Source organism: Montipora capricornis, chromosome 2, assembly GCF_036669925.1.
Source record: "Montipora capricornis isolate CH-2021 chromosome 2, ASM3666992v2, whole genome shotgun sequence".
In the NCBI taxonomy this organism is placed as follows: Eukaryota; Metazoa; Cnidaria; class Anthozoa; order Scleractinia; family Acroporidae; genus Montipora; species Montipora capricornis.
Window position 1 is genome coordinate 44,991,339 of NC_090884.1, and position 19,904 is coordinate 45,011,242.

The window sequence follows — 19,904 nt, forward strand, 5'->3', positions numbered from 1 at the left end:
TTATGAAACCCTGGGAATTTCAAAAGCAGAAACAATACAGTCGCAATTAGATGTTGAATCGACCGTGACCCTACACAATCTTTTGTTTTTGGTTAGCAAGTTAATTTCGAATAAATTAGTCGAAGCTTTTGATTGGTTATCCTGCCGAAAAAAGCGTGTTTTTGTCGGGTTTTGTGCGGGGTCAAGGCCAAAAAAGCGAACAAAAACATGAAACAAAGAAACTTGTCGAGTTTCATAACCAGCCTACATCTATTAACTATGATGAAATCAACTGCCGAGTATACTCCAATGATCAAGAAACGGTATCCCACATCATATGTGGTTGGTCAAAAATGGCACCGTAAAACACTCTACAAGGACAGACACGATCGAATGCCACGACGACTATACCATAGCATACTAGAAAAGTATTAGGTTAGTGAATCTGAAAACTCTCTACCTTTGTATGAGCAAAGCTACCCAGTTCCATGTTAGGAGAATGATAAAGCGAGAGTATTGTGGGATATTCTATGGTATCTGAAAAAATGTCCAAGAAAGGGTGCCAACAGACCTGATATGAGTGTGCTGGACAAAATGAACAAGGAATGGTACATAATTAAAGAAACTGTACGCGTGCCGTGAACAATACCGGCAAGGAAAATGTTTAAAAGAGACCAGTATGCGGATTTCGGATTAGGAGAGAAGACTTTGTATCCTGGACTCAAAGTTAGCAGCGTGCAAGTAGTATTTGACTTTCTAGAGTTAGCTGATATTATGCCACATAAGAAACCCGTAAGCGTAACGAAAGAGAAGGCACAGAAATAGATAATTTCTCAAAATTACCAAATTGTGAAACGGTTCATTTGGCAATAATAGTCGCTAGTTAGCTTCATTGTCTACATGACCAGGAATAGCCTTCGTTTATTTGTTTTAATTAGTTTTTTGTACATATACAGTATAGTTGCCTAAGCCGGTTGATTCTTGGTTAGGAATGAATTGTTTTCAATAAAGACTTCCATAATAATGACAACAACAACTTTATTAAGTGTCAATGGATTTAGCACTAGAGCACTAATTGAGGACACTAATGAAATTAAGTCAAATCAAATCAAATATTGGTTTTTGTGGAGAGGGGAAGAAGAAACATTGCCACACTTCTAAAGAAACTGCGGTAATATGCCGATGAGTGAGTAAACAGAAAAATTTGGTTTCATCAAACCAGACAGACAACACGGCCCTAAAGATTTCAATTTCAGCAGGAAAAGAAAACAAACAGCGGTTACAAACATTTTCATTTTATACTTGACGTTTCGTATGTTGCAACATACATCATCAGAAGTGACGGTAAAACTGTTTAAAATTTTGTGTAACAGTTTTAACCGTCACTTCTGATGATGTATGTTGCAACATACGAAACGTCAAGTATAAAATGAAACTGTTGGTAACCGCTGTTTGTTTAGTTGATATACTTTGATATAGTTATTGAACTCATACATTTATTGTAATTTGCAACGGTCGATCTCGGCTTGATTCAACCGGTCGAAAAATGTTCCATGAAAACTACAAATCGCAACCTTTCTTTTACAACCCGTTTCTCTGACGGCCATCACGTCCTCACGACCCTCCCCCCTCGATGAAGAGGGTCAAATAAACGAATTTTTTCGTAACGTGAGAACGTTTGTAGAAAGGGCGTTGAGAGAGAAAAATAGCACGAAAAATTGCACAGTGTAACAGAGCCTTTGCCGTCAAATGCGGTCTCGAATCTTCATGGTTGTCTGACTGTGATCAAATAAAGGTCGAATTGCCACGATGAAAAGACAATTGAAAAGATGAGTGAGTCAGAATTCCTTCATCCCTTCGTTTACACACCAAGTACATAATTATAATACGCGTTATACCTATTAAAACGAAATGTTTATAAAGAGCGCACAAGAAGGAATGTTGGCCGGAAAACAGTTAATTCAAGCTCTTGCTTTTGACCTCTGGAAAGATCTTTCCCCAATATTTTAAAGACCTCCAAATTTCTCCTTCCCACGGTTACTAAAACGATACCTATTGAAAAATTGAGTACCTGTACCTATATTTGTTTCCTGTAGTAATGCAACCCGATTTGTTAAAAATACCATTTAATAGCTACCGTTTAAACGCTTGTTCATTGAGTTCCTTGACATCCTTTCATTAATAATATTATGTATCGTTTTCTGTAACTTCGCTTTTCCTCTCCCTCGATTTTACAATTATCAGTTATATTGAAATGTAACTTATTTGCTTTCTCTTCAATTATGGACGTGAAATAGATTGATATCAGAGCACCCTACTCTCTAACCTAAACCAATACTTTGCCGTGTATCATCAGTTGCCACACACAAAACTAAAGCTTACAGAGACCACGTACTGAGTGGAATAACTATAAGTCAGTTGCTGAATTTGTTACAATACCTGCGGCGACAAAGCGTTGCAACACGCTAACACTGCAGTGCGACATGTCATTCTCTCCAAACTGTATTTTACCTGGAGGCTAGGTGTTTCAAACAAGATGTGCTTTCGATTACTTTCGATATTCTGAAAACGTTTTTCTTTGTCTTCCTGTAAAACTACGTCCTCTGGAGACTTATTGTCCGTTTTGGGCGTCAGATCTGAAGAGAAACGATCGAATGTCATCCTCACGAAATGAAGCTTTCAGTTGACAAAAAATGGTGACCCGACCTACAGTTAGAAGATTACCCGATTCTACTTGATTAAAATATTTCAGCTCAGGAGGAAGAATGCAAACGGATAGTGAGGCTCATAAAAATGCTCTCCTCCTTAAAATTGTCATATAGTCAGTTTTGCTCCGTGAACCTGCTGTGGGTTTCTGGAAGCAATGGTAACGGAAAGTTAAACACCGCGGTTTTAAAAGAGATTAAGACATGAGGGATCTGAGCCAATTGTTCCGAACATAAACATCCGCTATTGAGGAGGGTGTTTTGTTTGAAAACTTAATTAGGTTTTAGTCAGAATCTTATGAATATTTATTTCCCTTACAAATTCATCCAGTCTTTTTACAAGGCTGAGACAATCAGATATCGACTGAAACGGACATAAAAATATCAGACTCATCTTCCTCAAGCCGTGGTGTGGTTTCAGTTTAGCACCAATTTGACAACCCATCAGCAAAATTTCCGTTAACTTGAAACTACTTCTTTTCTTTCATCTTCTTTAAATAACTTTATCTTGTCGGGTGGTAATTGTTAATTTCATTGTCACTTCTGACTGTCCCCTCTCTATTTCTTTGATTTCTCGATCGTTATACCAGTTACGTGCTGCGCTATAGATTTCCTTTACGGAGAACAGAACTTAATTAAGTGGACTTCAGCACCTGAGATCCTCAGATTGGGAGACCTTGTCGATGACCCGCTTGACCGCGGAGAAGACTTTCGTGACGAGCATCTTTTTTTTTTTTTTTTTTTTCATTGCAAGTAATACTCGTTTTTACTGGGAAACTCACCTTTTCCGGCTACTTTCATTTATTTCTCCGGGTAGTACCACGGAAAAGTATTAAACGTGAAGCAGTTGTACTCAACCGATTTTGAGCGAACCTATGCGATTTTGCAACAGTTTTAGATGTGAGCATCAATCCCGAGCTCACTCTGTCACCATGGGAGATCTGGGTACGAGATTAAGGAGGGGGTGCACCAAAATAGGAATGGCGCAGCTCTAGATAGAGCATACTAATACTGGAAAAAATGTGAAGCGAAAGGTGGATCAAATGTAAACTCGCGTTGTACCTGAAGAATCGGCTCTTGCTCAAAATATTTAGTTTGTCAATTTGTAAGATCAGATCAAGCCAGTTTGATCCAACGTACACCGACAGGAGTATTGTCCACGGTTGCTTTCTTGAAAACTCTTCTATCTATGTTCGAGGCACTATATTTCACCCATAGAACACTTGCGTTCATTTTCTAATACTTTCACCTACGTGAAGAAATGTAGAAGTGTAAATACACACTTTTATATTTCTTCGCGCGCAACCCTAAAGGAGACCTTCACGGCCACATATGATTGTTTTTTGCCCAGAACATCCTAAGTGAGAGCAAAATCCGAAATTTACACCCCTAAGCGAGACGACGAGCATCCCTCCCCTTTTTATATGGGAGTTCCCCCCCCCCCCCGGGATTTCAGTGTGCCCCTCAGAGGGAGACAAACATGGCGTCTACATACAAAGCCTTAGTAAATTTGAGTAAAACATTTCCTCGAATATCTCCAGCACGAAACATCTCACAGACCTGAATCTTTGCGAGACTGTTTGAATGTTCATCTTCTTTTATCTCTTTGATTTTTGACTTTATTTGTCGAATAGTTTTGATGATGGGGTGACAGTAAAACCGTCAATTGATATGTAACTAATCAATGAATCATTCTTATCATTTCCTTTGCGGTTAAAACCAAATTAAAAATTGCTAGTCACGTAACTAAATCAGGGGCACCCAACGAGAATATAGTTCAAAACCACTTAGACATAGCATTGTTAAACGCATTTTAGTATTTAATTAAACGGTAGATATTGGCATATTTTTATCCCCTATAAATTTTATATCAGCTCGGATTTCCTAGTTGAAAGTCTAGTGATCCGAAAATTATAGGGATCAAAACTTACCTTTTCGAAAATCTCAGCCAGAAAAAAGGCTCCCGAAAATTCTATAGGTGAGCTTTTTAGGGTAAAAATTCGTTAAAATGGGCAATTATACCATCTTTTAGATGTTCGAAAATCATAGGACAGGCAGGCAAGCAAGAAATTTTACAACAAATGTTCCGAAAATTCTAGGTCTCAAATCGTCTTCCGGGACATATGTTTTCCGAAAATTGACGTTGGGTGCCCGTGACTAAATGTCACGATATAAACTCTCTCCGCCCCGATGAGGGCGCAGTCGTCATCTTAGTTTAAGCTTAGGTCTCATCAAAAACCTGTATTGGAAAACAATACAGTTACCTCCTCCCTCCTGACTTGACTGAATTCACCTCCTCCAAACGAAGTTTACTCTATTAATAAAATACATGGAAATATTTCTCTGCAGCTTCCAGAGGTTATTCGCTGCAAAAATTAGGTAACAAACCAAGCAATCTGATTGGTCAATTATCAAAGAAAGTCTTGCAAGCTCCGGATGCATATGTGTGCATTTCATCTCCAGATTAGCTCATGTAAATTATTAATATGTACTGCGATCGCATGATTTTTCTCGTGCAATTTTTGAGGGGCGGTGCCTCGCATGGGACGTTAGTCCCGTTGCACGTACCCCTTTTGGGTTTGCTTCTTTTTTTTTTTTTTTTTTTTTTTTTTTCATGTGTTGTATTATAAATTTATATTATATATTACAAGGGGAGTACACCGTAAATTTGTTCTAGAAGCTCAACAGGTAGAGCATCGGGTCGGTGTTAAGGAATCCTGCTTGTGATTTCTTGAGTTGTCTTCTATCCCGTCACCAAGCAACTAGTCTCCCATCCTTCCCATGAGACGAGTGCATTACACTTAAACATTAATAGTTGCAATTAAAAAATTTGTAGGCATCGCTTGGCAGAGACCGCAAACCAGCAGAATACATTGTCCTTTCAGGACCTACAATGGGGTTAAAATTCTTGGGACATTTTGAGCCATGAAGATAAAACTGTGACACTGCCTCCTCCTCCCACCAAACGTATGTTGAATTTTGTGGCGCCGTACTTCCCAAACTACCTGTGTAGCTGTCTCCTTTTAAGGTGATTTCTTAGGTCATTGGTGCGCGCATGAGCTCGCGCATATTGATAAAATGGCGTATCGCCAAGCTTAATCCGTTAAGGGCTATCTTCTCCTGAACGAGTACGGAGACCCCCATTATTTATTTCATATTTTTGCTGAGAGCAAAAGTGTTCAAGGAATAGTAAAAAGATCAGCAAAAATCTATGGCCAGTTTTTTTGGCAATTTTGTAAAATTGTACGGGAGGAGCCATTATGAGTCGAACAGTCCACACTCAAGTTAAATCTATTTTGGAGTGTTAAGTACTCACAAAGGCATTCAAATACATTTTCAGGTACGTAATTTAATTAACCATAGAATGACACCAGGCTCTGCGTTATATCAGGGATTTCATTTGTAAAATTGAGCTAGATTTGTCCAACATTGGGAATGGCAGGCAATTTGTCAAGCGGCTTAAATAGCCGCATTCGTCAGCGTCATGGAAACGAGCGCGGTGACCCCCCTTTTTAATAGGGAGCTTATGCTCGCGCGTTTTTGAGACGCGGACGGCAACCGGAAGTGAGCTGTTTTCCCTTTTAACCTGTTTTCACACGTACCTTTTCTCCATTTCTCCTGAAAAATTCAGGTGGCTCCAACGGGATTCGAACCCATGACCTCTGCGATGCCGTTTCAGGATATTAATCGAGTAACAAAATAGGTAGAACATCCTACTGTTGTTACGGAAGTCGTAGGTTCGAACCCTGTCTGGGATTTTTCATTTGTCCTTCCGCCTGTCGCCAAGCAATTAGTGTTTACAATAGCTCATTGTCCTGAGCTGAAGTATGGAAACGATGGGTTGGTCTACAACGCTGAGCCAAGATCAGATTGGTTCACAATCAGGCATAATTTGAACTTGAAGGGATGTGCAGACAAAGTTTCAGCACCCTTCACTCTCGTTCCCAGGGCTTTTCTCCCACCCGCCCTTCTCTCGGCGGTGAAAAGCCCTGGGAACAAGGCTGACCACCCCTGCCTTGTGTATCCAATTCTGCATCTCTGGGATGTTCGGGATTACGGGGAAACTACGCACGAGGTGTGTCCTTGTCCCTTCAAAGGTTACCAGAAGGAGCAACTGGTTTGAAGCACTTACGGGGGAAGGTTGTCGCTCTGAAGAAGAAGATTTCAAACGGAGTAGAGCCAAAATGAGATGTAACCATGCATGAACTTTTCAGCCCAGAATAAGGGCATACCATTGTTAGGGAATGACGGAAAAAACATCGGGAGCAGGATGGCCAAAAAGCACTTTTCATGGGATTTAACATAGGCTTCGAAGATGTGCACGAGCGTCTCACACTTTTCTTCGCTGCCCTAGAGCTAAGAGACAACGCCGCAAAAATAAGGAGCCAAATGTGAGCTTTTCTTGAGGACGTGAGCAAGCTACGACAATTTATTCGATTCAGGTTTGTTGCTGTTCAACGTCAACGTCGAAGGACGTTTGTGGTCGTTTAATTACAGGACAACTGACCAAGATTAATGCCGTAAGAGTTGTACTACAAAAATTATCCAAATGACGCGATTTCATGTTGTAACACCTGTCACTTCAGAGGTCCCTCAAGGCTCGGGATTGGGCCCCACTTGATTCGTGCTTTTTCTAAATGACATCACTAAATGTCCCAATTCAACCCTGCGACTCTTTACTGACGACTGCATCCTGGTGCCGAAACATTGTTGATGAAGGGATGGTGGTGTCCTTTTTCATGATCTTTTTGAGATTTACAAATGGTCATTTGACTGGCAAATGAGCTATAACGCTTGCCAATGAAAATTATTCTGTCACTAATAAGCGCAGTCTTTCAAAGTCCTACACGCATGCAACTGGTAATGAAAGTTTGGAATCCGTGTCCTCTCCTAAATACCTAGGTTCTTGTGCACTGACATCTAAATGTACATCTATCTTTATTATCCTTAAAACTAAAAATAATTAGTATTATTATTATTATTATTATTATTATTATTATTATTATTATTATTATTATTATTATTATGAATAATAATATACAAAAATAAATAATTGCAATAGTCATTTATAAATTAAATAAAATAACTGTACACTATATGAATACATACATACAGCTATCCCGAAAAAAGGCCGAACACTAAACACTACATTTACAGGATCCAACATTCAACCCTCCCCGAGGCAGCCGCATAAACATCAGTAACAATAAATGTAAGATCTAATTTTAAAAAAAAACATTATTACAATACTCAGCTAGTTAATTAAGTCAGGCCATTCTTAGGTGATCTAATACTAATGTCGCAAGTCTAAATTTATCGGAAGAAGGGGCTTGAACAATCTATTCTGGGAGGGATTTGCGGTCTTTCACTGTTCTTGGGAAGAAACTGTTAATATAGTAGCTAGGACCAGTTGTCATCTGAATAAATGACTTGGTATGTTGGTTCTTTGTGGTACTGATTGGACGTTGTAGATCATTTGGCAGAAGAATGGCTATCTGATTGTGATTTGCGTTATAACGGCCTCAATTTGCATGATATATGGATCCTAGGCTGCAGAAGCACACTCGAGCTGTGGTTGAACGAGAGATGTGTATGCCATAGATAACACTTACTTCGGTTGCATCTGAGAAATTTAGTTGGTTTGTTGCTTTGGAATGTTATCATATCAATATGTTTATTCCAACTCAGAGTATTTGATAACTGCACACCTAGGTACCGGTGATCAGACATCAGTGGTTTCAGCATTGTCCCAGAGATTTATAATTGAATTCTATCAAGGAATGAAGTGTGCAAATAGAATGTAACATTTAGATGGATTAAAGGACATTTTCCAGACCTTTGACCATTTCGCTAAATGGTCCACAAATCATTTTGTAGTGCATGTACGTCCTGTAATGACGTAATCGGACGGAAGAGTAGGCAGTCATCAGCAAACTGCGCTTTGTTGTAGTTGGGAGCGGCCATATTTGTGTGTGCTGTGTTCTGTTAGTCAATAAACATGATATGGTGGAAGCGGTAAAAGAATGATATTGGAACAATTCATGCCCCCAAGCCCGTTGAGTTTGCAAGGAAATACTAGTGAAAATTGGAAGCGTTGGAAGCAGCGTTTTGAGCTGTACTTGAAAGCGACCGAAGCTGCTCGGAAGGATGAAGAAATCCAAGTTGCTATTCTGCTCCATTGTGTCGGGGAGGATGGTCTTGAGGCGTTTAATTTAACATCTTTGAAGTTGAGCGTGAGGAGGATAAAAAAAATATTGATGTGGTGATGACGAAATTTGATGATTATTGTAGTCCTCGAAATAATTCTTTGTTCGAAAAGTTCAAGTTTTGGAATCGGAGTCTAAAGGGAGGGAGAAACCGTAGATCAACTCGTCACAGAGCTCAAGATACAATGGTCCAGGATCGTCTAGTGTTTGGAATTCTAGATGCGAAAGTTCAGAGCCAATTGCTACGCATCGATGTGGACAAATTGACTCTAGGGAAGGCTTTATCTCATTGTCGTTCGGCAGACGTTACCGAGAGTCAGCTCAAGGAAATCAGGGGTCAGTCAACCGAAAAGCAAGTTTTAGCAGTTTCGAGAATTTCTAAACAACCTTGATGGGACTCACTTTAATTGCTCCAAGTGTGGTAGCCGGCATGGTCTTAAACAGTGCCCTGCGTTCGGGAAAACGTGTTTTGTCTGCGATGGAAGGAATCATTTTGCTAAAATGTGCAGTCAGCGCACTAGGGAAGTACACACAGTTGCTGCATCGGAAACAAAGAAAGTGTTTTCAATTCTTGATGAGAAAGATGGCTTTTGGCAAATCCCATTGGATCAAGAAAGCTCATTTCTTTGCACCTTTAATTCCCCTTTTGGGCATTATCGCTTCTTAAGGTGCCCATTTGGAATTAGCTCGGCCCCAGCGGTCTGCCAGAAACGTAATGATCAATTATTTGGAGACATTGAGGGTGTACATATGGTTTTTGATGATCTTGTTATTTGTGGAAAGGATGAGATTGAGCACGATGGGATTCTGAAGCAAGGCCTTGACCATGCTCGTGCGAACAATGTTAGATTTAATCCCAACAAGTTCCAGTTCCGGGTGTTTGAAGTAAAGTATGTTGGTCAAGTGGTATCATCAGAAGGGTTAACACCTGACCCTAACAAAGTTAAGGCAATTGTAAAGTACCCACAGCCTCAGAAAAAAGAGGATCTCCGTCGTTTTCTGGGGCTAGTGAACAACCTCGGAGAGTTTATTTCCAACCTGTCAGCGGTATCGGAGCCCCTTCGCATCCTACTGAAGAGTGATACTGAATGGCACTGGTTACCTGCACAGGAGAAAACCTTTCGAGACGTTAAAGCCCTGCTGGTCTGTGCACCTGTTCTGAAGCTTTTCGATGTAGGCAAAGAAATTGTGATTGAGAGTGATGCTTCCAAAGATGGGGTGGGTGCCTGTTTGCTTCAAGAGGGTCACCCAGTGGCTTACGCGTCATGTTCGTTAACAGCTTCTGAGCAGAACTACGCTCAAATTCGAGAAAGAGCTGATGGCAATAGTTTTTGCCTGCGAGAAATTTCATCAGTACGTCTATTGCCAGCCAGTAAAGATCGTGACAGATCACAAGCCACTAGAATCGCTCACAAAGAAAAACCTTAATCAAGTGTCCCCCAGGCTTCAGCGAATGCTTCTCAGACTTCAGAGATATTCCCTCGATATTTCATACCGTCCTGGCCCCAAAATCCCAGTTCCAGATGCCCTATCCAGAGCTTATCTGCCACATGAGTCAATCGATGAAGATCTCCAGTCTGATATGGAAGTTTTAGTGCACAGTCGTGTTAAGAACTTGGACCTTAGTGTGGCCTCTAAATCCCTGATGCAAGAAGCAACCACTACTTATAATTGTCTCATGGTGTTACAGCAAGTGACACAGTCCGGGTGGCCATCAGAGAGGAGAAGAGTTCCTGAGGCGGTTCGTCCCTGTTGGAATGTGAGAGACCAAGTGCAGTGGGCAGAGGGTCTCATGTTCCTGGGAGAGAAATTGATAGTCCCGGAGAGTATGCGCAAGGAACTGCTGGCATTGCTTCACGAAAGTTATCAAGGGATTGAAAAGAGCAAGGCTCGTGCACGTGAAGTAATGTACTGGCCTGGTATGTCAAGAGACATTGAGGATATAATCACCCGCTGCAGCAAGTGTTCAGGGTGGCGAAGAAAGAATCAAAAAGAGCCACTTATTCCCCATGAAGTTCCTGGAAAACCGTGGCAAAAGCTAGGAGCTGATATTTTCGAATTTAGAGGAAAGAATTACCTGTGTGTTGTAGATTACTACTCCAAATTTCGTCTAAGACGTCTTCCTCTGTCGTGGCTAATTTAAAATCCATCTTTGCCAGACATGGGGTCCCAGATGAATTGGTGGCAGATAATATGCCGTTTGCAAGCCACGAGCTGCAACATTTTGCTTTGTCGTGGGGCTTCCAGCTGATAACCTCCAGTCCTGGTTACCCGCAGTCCAATGGTATGAGTGAAAGAACAATTGGTACAATCAACTGAGCAACTTTTGAGGAAAGCGGAAGATCCCTATGTTGCTTTGATGGAGTATCACAATACCCCCGTAACTGGAATTGGTCTCTTTCCCTCGCAGATGCTAAACAGTCGGCGTCTGAAGTCCAAATTGCCAACCACGGCAGAACTGCTCCGACACCACAGGTTACACTGAATGGACGTGAAAAGCTAGTGGCTGCTCAGCAACGGCAAACATTTTATTATGATCGCCATGCGAAGCCGCTAAAGGGTCTAGAGCCAGAGGAAAATGTCAGAGTGCGAGAGAATAGATCCTGGGTTCCCGCGGTTGTCACTGATATATGGCCCACTCCTCGATCGTACGTCGTAAAAACTGAGTCAGGAACGTCCTTGCGAAGGAACAGGAAACACCATCTCAAACAAACCGAGTCTACTTCTTTAATGGAGAGTGATGAGGAAGGTGTCACGTCAGCGACAGAAGTTGCCACTCCTAATAAGTGAGTATCGCCCAGTGAGGAGGTGACGGTTGATACATCACCAGAACGATCCTCCAGAAAGGAGCTTGTACAGAATCAGGAGTGGCCGAACTGCGAGGCGCCCTGACAGGCTTAACTTGTAACTGACCTTGTAGATTCCTCCTTTTCCATGTTGAGTTGTTTTAAGGAGCTAGCAACTTACGTTTTCGCATTTATTCGTTTATCCGTTTCAGTTACTGATTTAGGTTCTCATTCCCCTATGGAATCACCACTTAGCCTCGGTGGGAAGGTGTAACATATACTTCCGGTCACATGACTTATTGGCGGTTCATTGTAGTTGGGAGCGGCCATATATGTATGTGCTGTGTTCTGTTAGTCAATAAACATGATACAAACAATCTAATATTGGAAGCTATTCCATTTACAATATCATTGACATATAGTAGGAACATCAAGAGGCCTTACGTACGTACGTGAGTATCCCTCACCTTACATGCACAGATTTAGAGCATTCACCATCGAAGAGTAACTTTTTGGTAAGGCGTAGTTAGCCATGTCCTAATTCACTGTTGAAGTTGGTATGGTAAACCATAATGATTAAATTTCATAAGTAGTTGTTCGTGTGTTTTTTTTTTTCAACGCTTTTTGAAAATCCCAATATTAGATCTATTTGCATTTTAACTTTCTTTCATTGATCGAACAATGTTGTCAATGACTTTGATTAGCTGAGATTCACAAGAGTGTCCTGCACGAAAAAACCACGTTGATAGTAAACAAGAATGTTGCTACGATCAAGATGACCCATAATGTCGCTGTACACCACATGTTTCATAATCTTACAAGACATACTCGTTAGGGAAATGGGTCGATAATTCGCTGGATCGGTCCTTTCTTGAACATTGGAGCAATATTTGCACTTTCATATGACTGATTAAATATGAATGCAGGAACAGGGGCCAGTTCGCTTGCAGCTTCCTCTAAAACTCTTGTGAATATCAGGTCAGGACCAATTGCCTTATATGTATTCAGATCAGATAGTAATTTCTGGACACCAGCCATAGTTATAACAATCTCCTCCATAATGAGTATGTTACTTGGGGGTAGATTTACACTTTTTTATACTGGTTACTAAGGATTTCTGCTTTTGACTTACTATCAGATACTGATAGGCCATTGAATTTCACTTGGGACACACCAGTTCTATCTTTTCTCAGGGCCTTAATATAGGACCAAAAGCGTTTAGGCTTCTCATGTAATGTGGAGGTGTTAAGGATTTCTTTGACATACCTATCATGAGCCAATTGGAGCTCAATTTTAACAGATCTGCGCAAACACTTAAAATCTTTCAGTCTTCAGCTTTCTCAGATAACCTCGCCTTCTTACATGCTTCTTTCTGAACTTACACTTGGGTAAATCCCATGGTCCATTAATTTTCTTCTGTGGGATATGATGTACGTACGGTGGCTTGGGAGACACCATCCTTCTACACTGGGGTGAACATTGGGATAGTATTGCACACAGCGCTAATAGAACCTTTACCTCCTAGGCTTTACTTTACCTTTACATAAAACAAAACCACTCCAAATGAAGGCTAATCCCAAGTGACCAAAAATACAATGCTTTCCAATACCATTACATCTCACGAGACTCACGGTAGGGTAGTCTGAAGTTCTTTTCTTTTTAGTTTAATCTTCTTTACTATTAATTAAACTGATAGGAGCAGCTGTTGCATTTTTTAATGTTCTCCTAGTATTAGCTGTATGTGCTACTTAGGAGCAATAGTCGATAGATGTAATAACTGATCGCACAGATATTTTCTGTCTTAAGTTGCTCTAAGTTCATTTGCCGGCCTGCGGAGGTGCAAGAGGGCCGCCAACCTTCCTTGATATATATATATATATATCATCGCCTGTGCACTGATAGACACCAAGAAATAAGCAATCATTAATCGACAAGTGCTGCAAAAGTACACAGAGAAACACGGCGACTCCATCCTTTGGCACGTTAAACGTTAGCCAAGGTTTTCGTACGCTCCTTTAATTATAAATGCTTAGAGTATGCGCACTCACTGGTACGCGAGCAAATAAAGAATTGTATCTATCGGGCAGGAACCCATCATGACTATGAGCGAACAACAGCGCTACATTCCTGTCACGGCGTTTTCACAGACCGATTTATTTTTAGATTGAATTTCCTCGCGAATGATACTCCCGTAATCGGAGTCCGATGACCAATGACAAAAAACTAAGTCTTGCTGTCATATCGTCACCGAACCGGAATTACCTTTGTTTTTTGTTTCTTTCCGGATAAGGTAGTCTAAAAGTAGATCAAAATGTCGTGACATAGGCTTAATATTGGAGATGTTCGCTACTAGTCATGTGCTCTTGGTCAGGTAGTGACTTACCAAGACCGAGATCTAGCTTTTGAACAATTTTAGCGAAATCTTCGTATTAAAAGCAAATCGGAAGCCGTGGGATTTTGCTGAGATTCTTCCCCCATGGAAAGAAATCCGCGGCGGAATCCGTTAGCTCGATTGCAAATCCAACGAGATGCTTCCGTGAAGCATACACTGGGTTGCCTGTGGTACGTGTTACAGAAAATCAGAAGGCACTGAATTGTGTGGTATTGAACTACAGCATTCCGGTCTCTGAAGAATAACAAATAAAAGAGAAGCGAGAAACATTGGCTTCTGGGCTGACATGTTGATAATTTTCGAGTTCCCTCACAACTTCTTTTCACCACAAGTTTAAGCGTGCCCTCTGAGCATCTGACAGCTTTGTAATACCAAAGTTCACTGAAGTTAACCTATTCAGCGGGGTTAGTGTTTGGATGGGAGACCAAAACAATATACCCCTCACGAAACAGAAGCATCGGACCGAAAATACTATGAACGCTAACAAATGCGAACTCAGCAAGGTACATATTTTGTTAGCTTGCTTTATGCAAAACAAGAAGATCATTCTAAAAGCTTATTCTACGCAAAAAATAGGTTTTGGAGGTAATCTTGAGAGTGAAAATCAAGGTTACGCGGGAGACGGCAAATACAAACTCACGATTTAATTCAGTTAACACACCAGAAGACGCTAACCTCGTTTTGACAAGAAATGCTTTACTATTGCCATAAAAACACTATCCAGTTAAGCTCGCATATCATAAAACATGATGAATTCATAAAGGCCACCTTTTCCAGCGAACAATTTTTTGAAACAAACAACATATTTGCTATTAGAGGCAAAAACCCCTTCTATTTCATTACGTGCGTGAAGAGAAGAAACTCAATCGTGTCAAATATGCGCAATATTGCAACAAACTAAATTTCTTGGCTGTTACATTTCCAATTATTTTTTTTTTACCTGAAGACTGTGCAGAGTTGATCACAGATCCACGTAAGGTGTTCGATTCGTTCAATAGTTCTCTGTCTTCGTTGAACCCATAAGTTACCAGAGAATTTTCCATTTGGTTTCAGTGTTCTACATAACAGTCACACTTGGTTAAATATTATTTTAGAAATACAGCTCACTTTGATTTCGGCTCGACGGGCGATAGATTGTTGTCGAAGTCCATTACTCGTCGCTTTTGACATTCCAGGTGTTAGTTTTCCACCGCCTGCCTGGTTTATCCAACTGACTTTCCATTATTGAGCTTCATAAGGGTATATTTTATTCAAAGATCCACTAAAACGCCATTCGCGTTACATGACTTTCGACGCCATTGCAGGCTAAGTTAATGATTCTCCTGTGTCCACCAGAGAAATGTACACATTTCCACTACCCTCTCGATCCTAAGAAAATACGAGCAGAGGGCTCTATGCACAAAGACACCACTTACCAGGGGAGTGACAGGCAAGCCTAGTACCGACACGGAAAATAAAAAAATAAGAATAATAATCTACCCATTTTCCGATTAGGATTGCCATACGGCAACCCAGTAATAATCCGGATGTTAAGATCCAATTCCAAATTTTCCAATCGAACGAACTAGCTTTTCATCCATCAAGTCATCTTTTGTCACATTTATCGCGAAACTTGTATGTCGCCTCAGCTAATTACTGGGTTGCCGTATGGCAATCGCAGTCTAAAAGTGTCTGGCATTTGTGCGGTGTTATTTTTTACTGGGTTGCTGTATGGCAATCCCAGTCTAAAAGTGGATGGCATTTGTTCGGTGTTATTTTTCTTTTTTTCTTCCGTGTCGGTAAAAGTCTTGCCTGTCACTCCCCTGGTAAGTGGTATCTTTGTGCATAGAGCCTTCTGCGCGTATTTTCTTAGGATCGAGCGGGTAGTGGAACTGCGTAGATTTCTCTGGTGGACACAGTAGAATCATTAACCTATTGTAGCCTGCAATGGCGTCGAAAGTCATTGTAACGCGAATGGCGTTTTAGTGGATCCTTAAACAAATATACCCTTATGGAGCTCAATAATTGAAAGTCAGTTGGATAAAGCAGGCAGGCGGTGAAAAACAACACCTGGAATCTCAAAAGCGACGAGTAATGGACTTCGACAACAATCTGTCGCCCGTCGAGCAGAAATCAAAGTGAGCTGCATTTCTAAAATAATATTTACCAAGTGTGCTGTTATGTAGAACACTGAAACCAAATGGAAAATTCTCTGGTAACTTATGGGTTCAACAAAGACAGAGAACGAATCGAACACCTTAGTGGATCTGCGATCAACTCTGCACAGTCTTCAGGTAAAAAAAATTGGAAATGTCACAGCCAAGAATTATTTGAAAGAAAGCTTGTCGTCTATTTTGTGCTTCATTATTCAAGGAAAAGGTTCTTGATGGAAACGGTTTGATCCTGAAATGTTAGTTTGTTGTAATATTGCGCATATTTGACACGATTGAGTTTTTTCTCTTCACGCACGTAATGAAATAGGAAGGGGTTTTTGCCTCTAATAGCAAATATGTTGTTTGTTTCAAAAAATTGTTCGCTGGAAAAGGTGGCCTTTATGAATTCATCATGTTTTATAATATGCAAGCTTAACTGGATAGTTTTTATGGCAATAGTAAAGCATTTTCGTGTCAAAATGAGGTTAGCGTCTTTCTGTTGTGCTAACTTAATCAAATATAATATACATTCTGCCTCGTGAGTTTGTTATTCTCGTTAACCAGCAATGGCGTCGAAAGTCATTGCAACGCGAATGGCGTTTTAGTGCATCTTATGTTTTTTGTTTCAATTAAATGTTTCGCTGGAAAAGGATTCTGTGATATTTTCTGCCTTTGTGAATTATAATATCATGTTGTGTATTGAATTTTCGAGCTTAAGGTTGAAACGTGATACGGGTGGATATTTTTAGTATTGCTCTGTAAGCAGCAAATTAAAGGTTTCATGAAAATAAGCAGGTCTGTTGGAAGCGTGCTTGAGTTTCAACAAAATGAGCCCCAAAATCAGCAAAAAATTGTGACGCCGGTGAATAATAAAGTAGCTGCTATTTCCAAAATGATGGAATTACCTGGTGATAAATAACTTCGTCTTTGACTTTGCAGAAACAATGGTGGGCGATTGTGATCTTTGTTTTGAATTCGCTCATTTATTGTCAAACTTTATAACACTTGACAGAAAAAGAAACTTGGTATCTTGCCATCACTTGACACAGATGCTTCACTTTTTGGCGAGTAAACATGCCGCGGTAACTTAATCACGCGCCCGCTGAATTCCGGCGATGTCACTTTCGATTTGCGATTTATTTGTGCAGCCAAAACGTACAATAACAAAACTGAACTTAGCAAAAATCTCCCAAAATGTTTGTCGCTGATCGTAACTGTTTATATTCTATATTCACGGTTCAAAATTAATGTTGTTTTCATGTTGTAAATATGTTATTCTCTAGCGACCGTCCGGGAAACTTCCTTCTGCTCTTTCTAAAAACTGTGTATCAATATTTATTTACTTTTGCATCAATATTTGTTTTTGCATAAAGCAAGCTAACAAAATCTTTACCTTGCTGAATTTGCATTTGTTAACGTTAATAGTATTTTCGGTCCAATGCTTCTGTTTTACGAAGGGGTATATGTCAGATGCTCAGAGGGCACGCGTAAACTTGTGGTGAAAAGAAGTTTATTAACAGAAGCCAATGTTTCTCACTTCCCATTTATTTTCTTCAATCTTTCTGGGTTCAGTACTTTGCTAGTAACCACATGTCTTCTCAGGCTATTTACCCAAGGCTTCTACCATGGCACTTAACTACAATGATAGACAATACCAAAACAATATCGTGCACTGTTAGAGCTACATATTACGCAAGGACAGATCTGTTTCGTCGTACGAACGTGTGAGAACCTGTGAGCCAAAGGGCCTCTGCTGGTATGACTTCTGGGTGACCCCTTACATGGTCTTAATGACCTCTCAACTTGAAAAAAATGTCTGGAACGGTGCGTGTACCACAGGCAGCCCAGTGTACACTCACGGAGGGTCTAGTTAAAATATGATAGATAGTGATTCCTTTGTCTTTGTATTTCAAATATTTTCATTTCTATGCTGTTCAATTAAAAAATAGCTGGGAAAAAATTAGAATTTTGAGGACTGCCAAGGTTGGACTTGTCCGTTAGCCAAGTCTAATTTGGCAGTCAGAAGAAGCATACGGCTGCCATTATCAAGTCAAGCAGTACTTTAATTTGACCGCCGTAAACCGGTCACTGATGCTGATTGGGCAATACTCAGCGCCATTGTAAGTACTGGCATTTGATTGGCACTGGAAAGTATCCCTATTTGGTTAATTTGGGATCCATATTAAGGAGGTCTCTCGCATGGTAAAAAGCCTGTTCGGAGTGTACAAGAGCACACCCACGATTCGGGATAACAACAAGCAGATGGTTTTGTGTTAGATGCACAAATATGCTCGTGGGAGCCGCCGGGGATGGCGCAGTGGTAAAAATCACTCGCCTCCCACCAAGGGGGCCGGGGTTCGACTCCCCGACTTTGTGTCACACATAAGTTGAGTATGTTGGTTCTCTACTCTGCTCCGAGAGGTTATTCTCCGGGTACTCCAGTTTTACTCTCTCCTCAAAAACTAACCTCTGGTTTGATAGTTGATTGAGTTCATTTGATTTCTGTGCAGCGGTGTCTCCAATTAGTGCCCCAGTGCTAAATACAGTTCTGAGTTGATACTTAAATAAAAGGCACATTATTATTCAAAATCTTTTCAGTGTATTTTTTATACGTTTGTTTTTATCCCGACGTGTCTGCGTGGCTTGGAACGGAAACGCTCACGCCAGCTATGAAAGTATACGTTACAAATAAAGTGTCGAGATCCGTTCTTACTGAAACTTTACAGAGGAAAACCTCTAGACGTAGAAAAAAAATTGAAAGTTCGTTTCTTGCTATTACAGCTTTGTCACTGTATTACTCATCCTGTGGGGAAAGTCCAGTGGTTTCCGAAGTCGTAAATTTTAAAAGCACCGTGACTTTAACGAAGGTACTCATCACAACCATCGAAATTTTAACCGTTTTGAAATCGTGAGTTACCCCTGACAAAACAGAAAAACGTCCTTACTCAATGTTTATCTTCTCAGTTCCGAATCTGTCACCAAGGATTTCCTTCATGCACCAAAGCCCGCTTTACATAAGCACAAAAATCTGGCACGGCACGGTTAATTCCTTGTGTAAACAGAACAAACAGAAGGAATATTAGGCACCCACACCAGAAATTATAGGGGTGCTCCAAATATTGCTACCGTGCCAATTTATGTGCGTGTATAAAAATGGGTTTAAGTCATTTAAGGGTAGGGAAATTACATTGTTTGAAAGCGAACGGAAGTGTCGCGGAAGTGTATGCTATATTTAAGCAATAAAGGACGTTTTCCGTGTTTTCACAGCCTCATGTAAACACGACAGGAAGTTGGGAGAATTCGAGACAGTTATGCAAAGCCGAGACGCAGTCCTCTATTGCTTTTATAAAGATAATTCGACAAATGAAGGAAAATTCTTGATTGAAACAGATTTTCTTGATACACGCTCATATTGCCTACCAGCCAATCAAAACGCACGTCTGACAACGTATAACCAATCAAAATTAGTGTGATGTCACAGCCGTGTTTCCATACTCTCATCTAAACATAACTATTGACCAATGAGAGTGCTGCATGCGTCAGTTTCAAAGCGAGTTCTGGTGCACAACCATTCAAATGGAATTCCCTTACAATAGTTGAGCACCAAGACTCACTTCGAAACCGAGACAAACAGCAACTCGGAAATGGCCCATTATTTTATAATTACCGTTATTCCTTTAAGGACACAACAGCAGTTCAAAATC

General features: G+C 40.5%; 1 protein-coding gene across 2 annotated transcripts in view; it reads right to left on the minus strand.

Annotated features, from left to right (window-relative positions):
• Positions 1-2,807, minus strand: part of LOC138038033 (discoidin domain-containing receptor 2-like) — a 7,586-nt gene extending 4,779 nt beyond the window's left edge. The window contains exons 1-2 of one of the 2 annotated variants that reach the window (XM_068883859.1): positions 2,704-2,807; positions 2,419-2,615 (exon numbers count right to left, since the gene is read on the minus strand). In XM_068883859.1, coding sequence (XP_068739960.1) covers positions 2,419-2,469 — 51 coding nt within the window. In that variant the 5' untranslated portion in view covers positions 2,470-2,615; positions 2,704-2,807. Of the gene's footprint in view, positions 1-2,418 lie in introns of both variants that reach the window. The other variant, XM_068883858.1, reaches the window with a different exon arrangement.
• Positions 2,808-19,904: the final 17,097 nt, after the last annotated feature.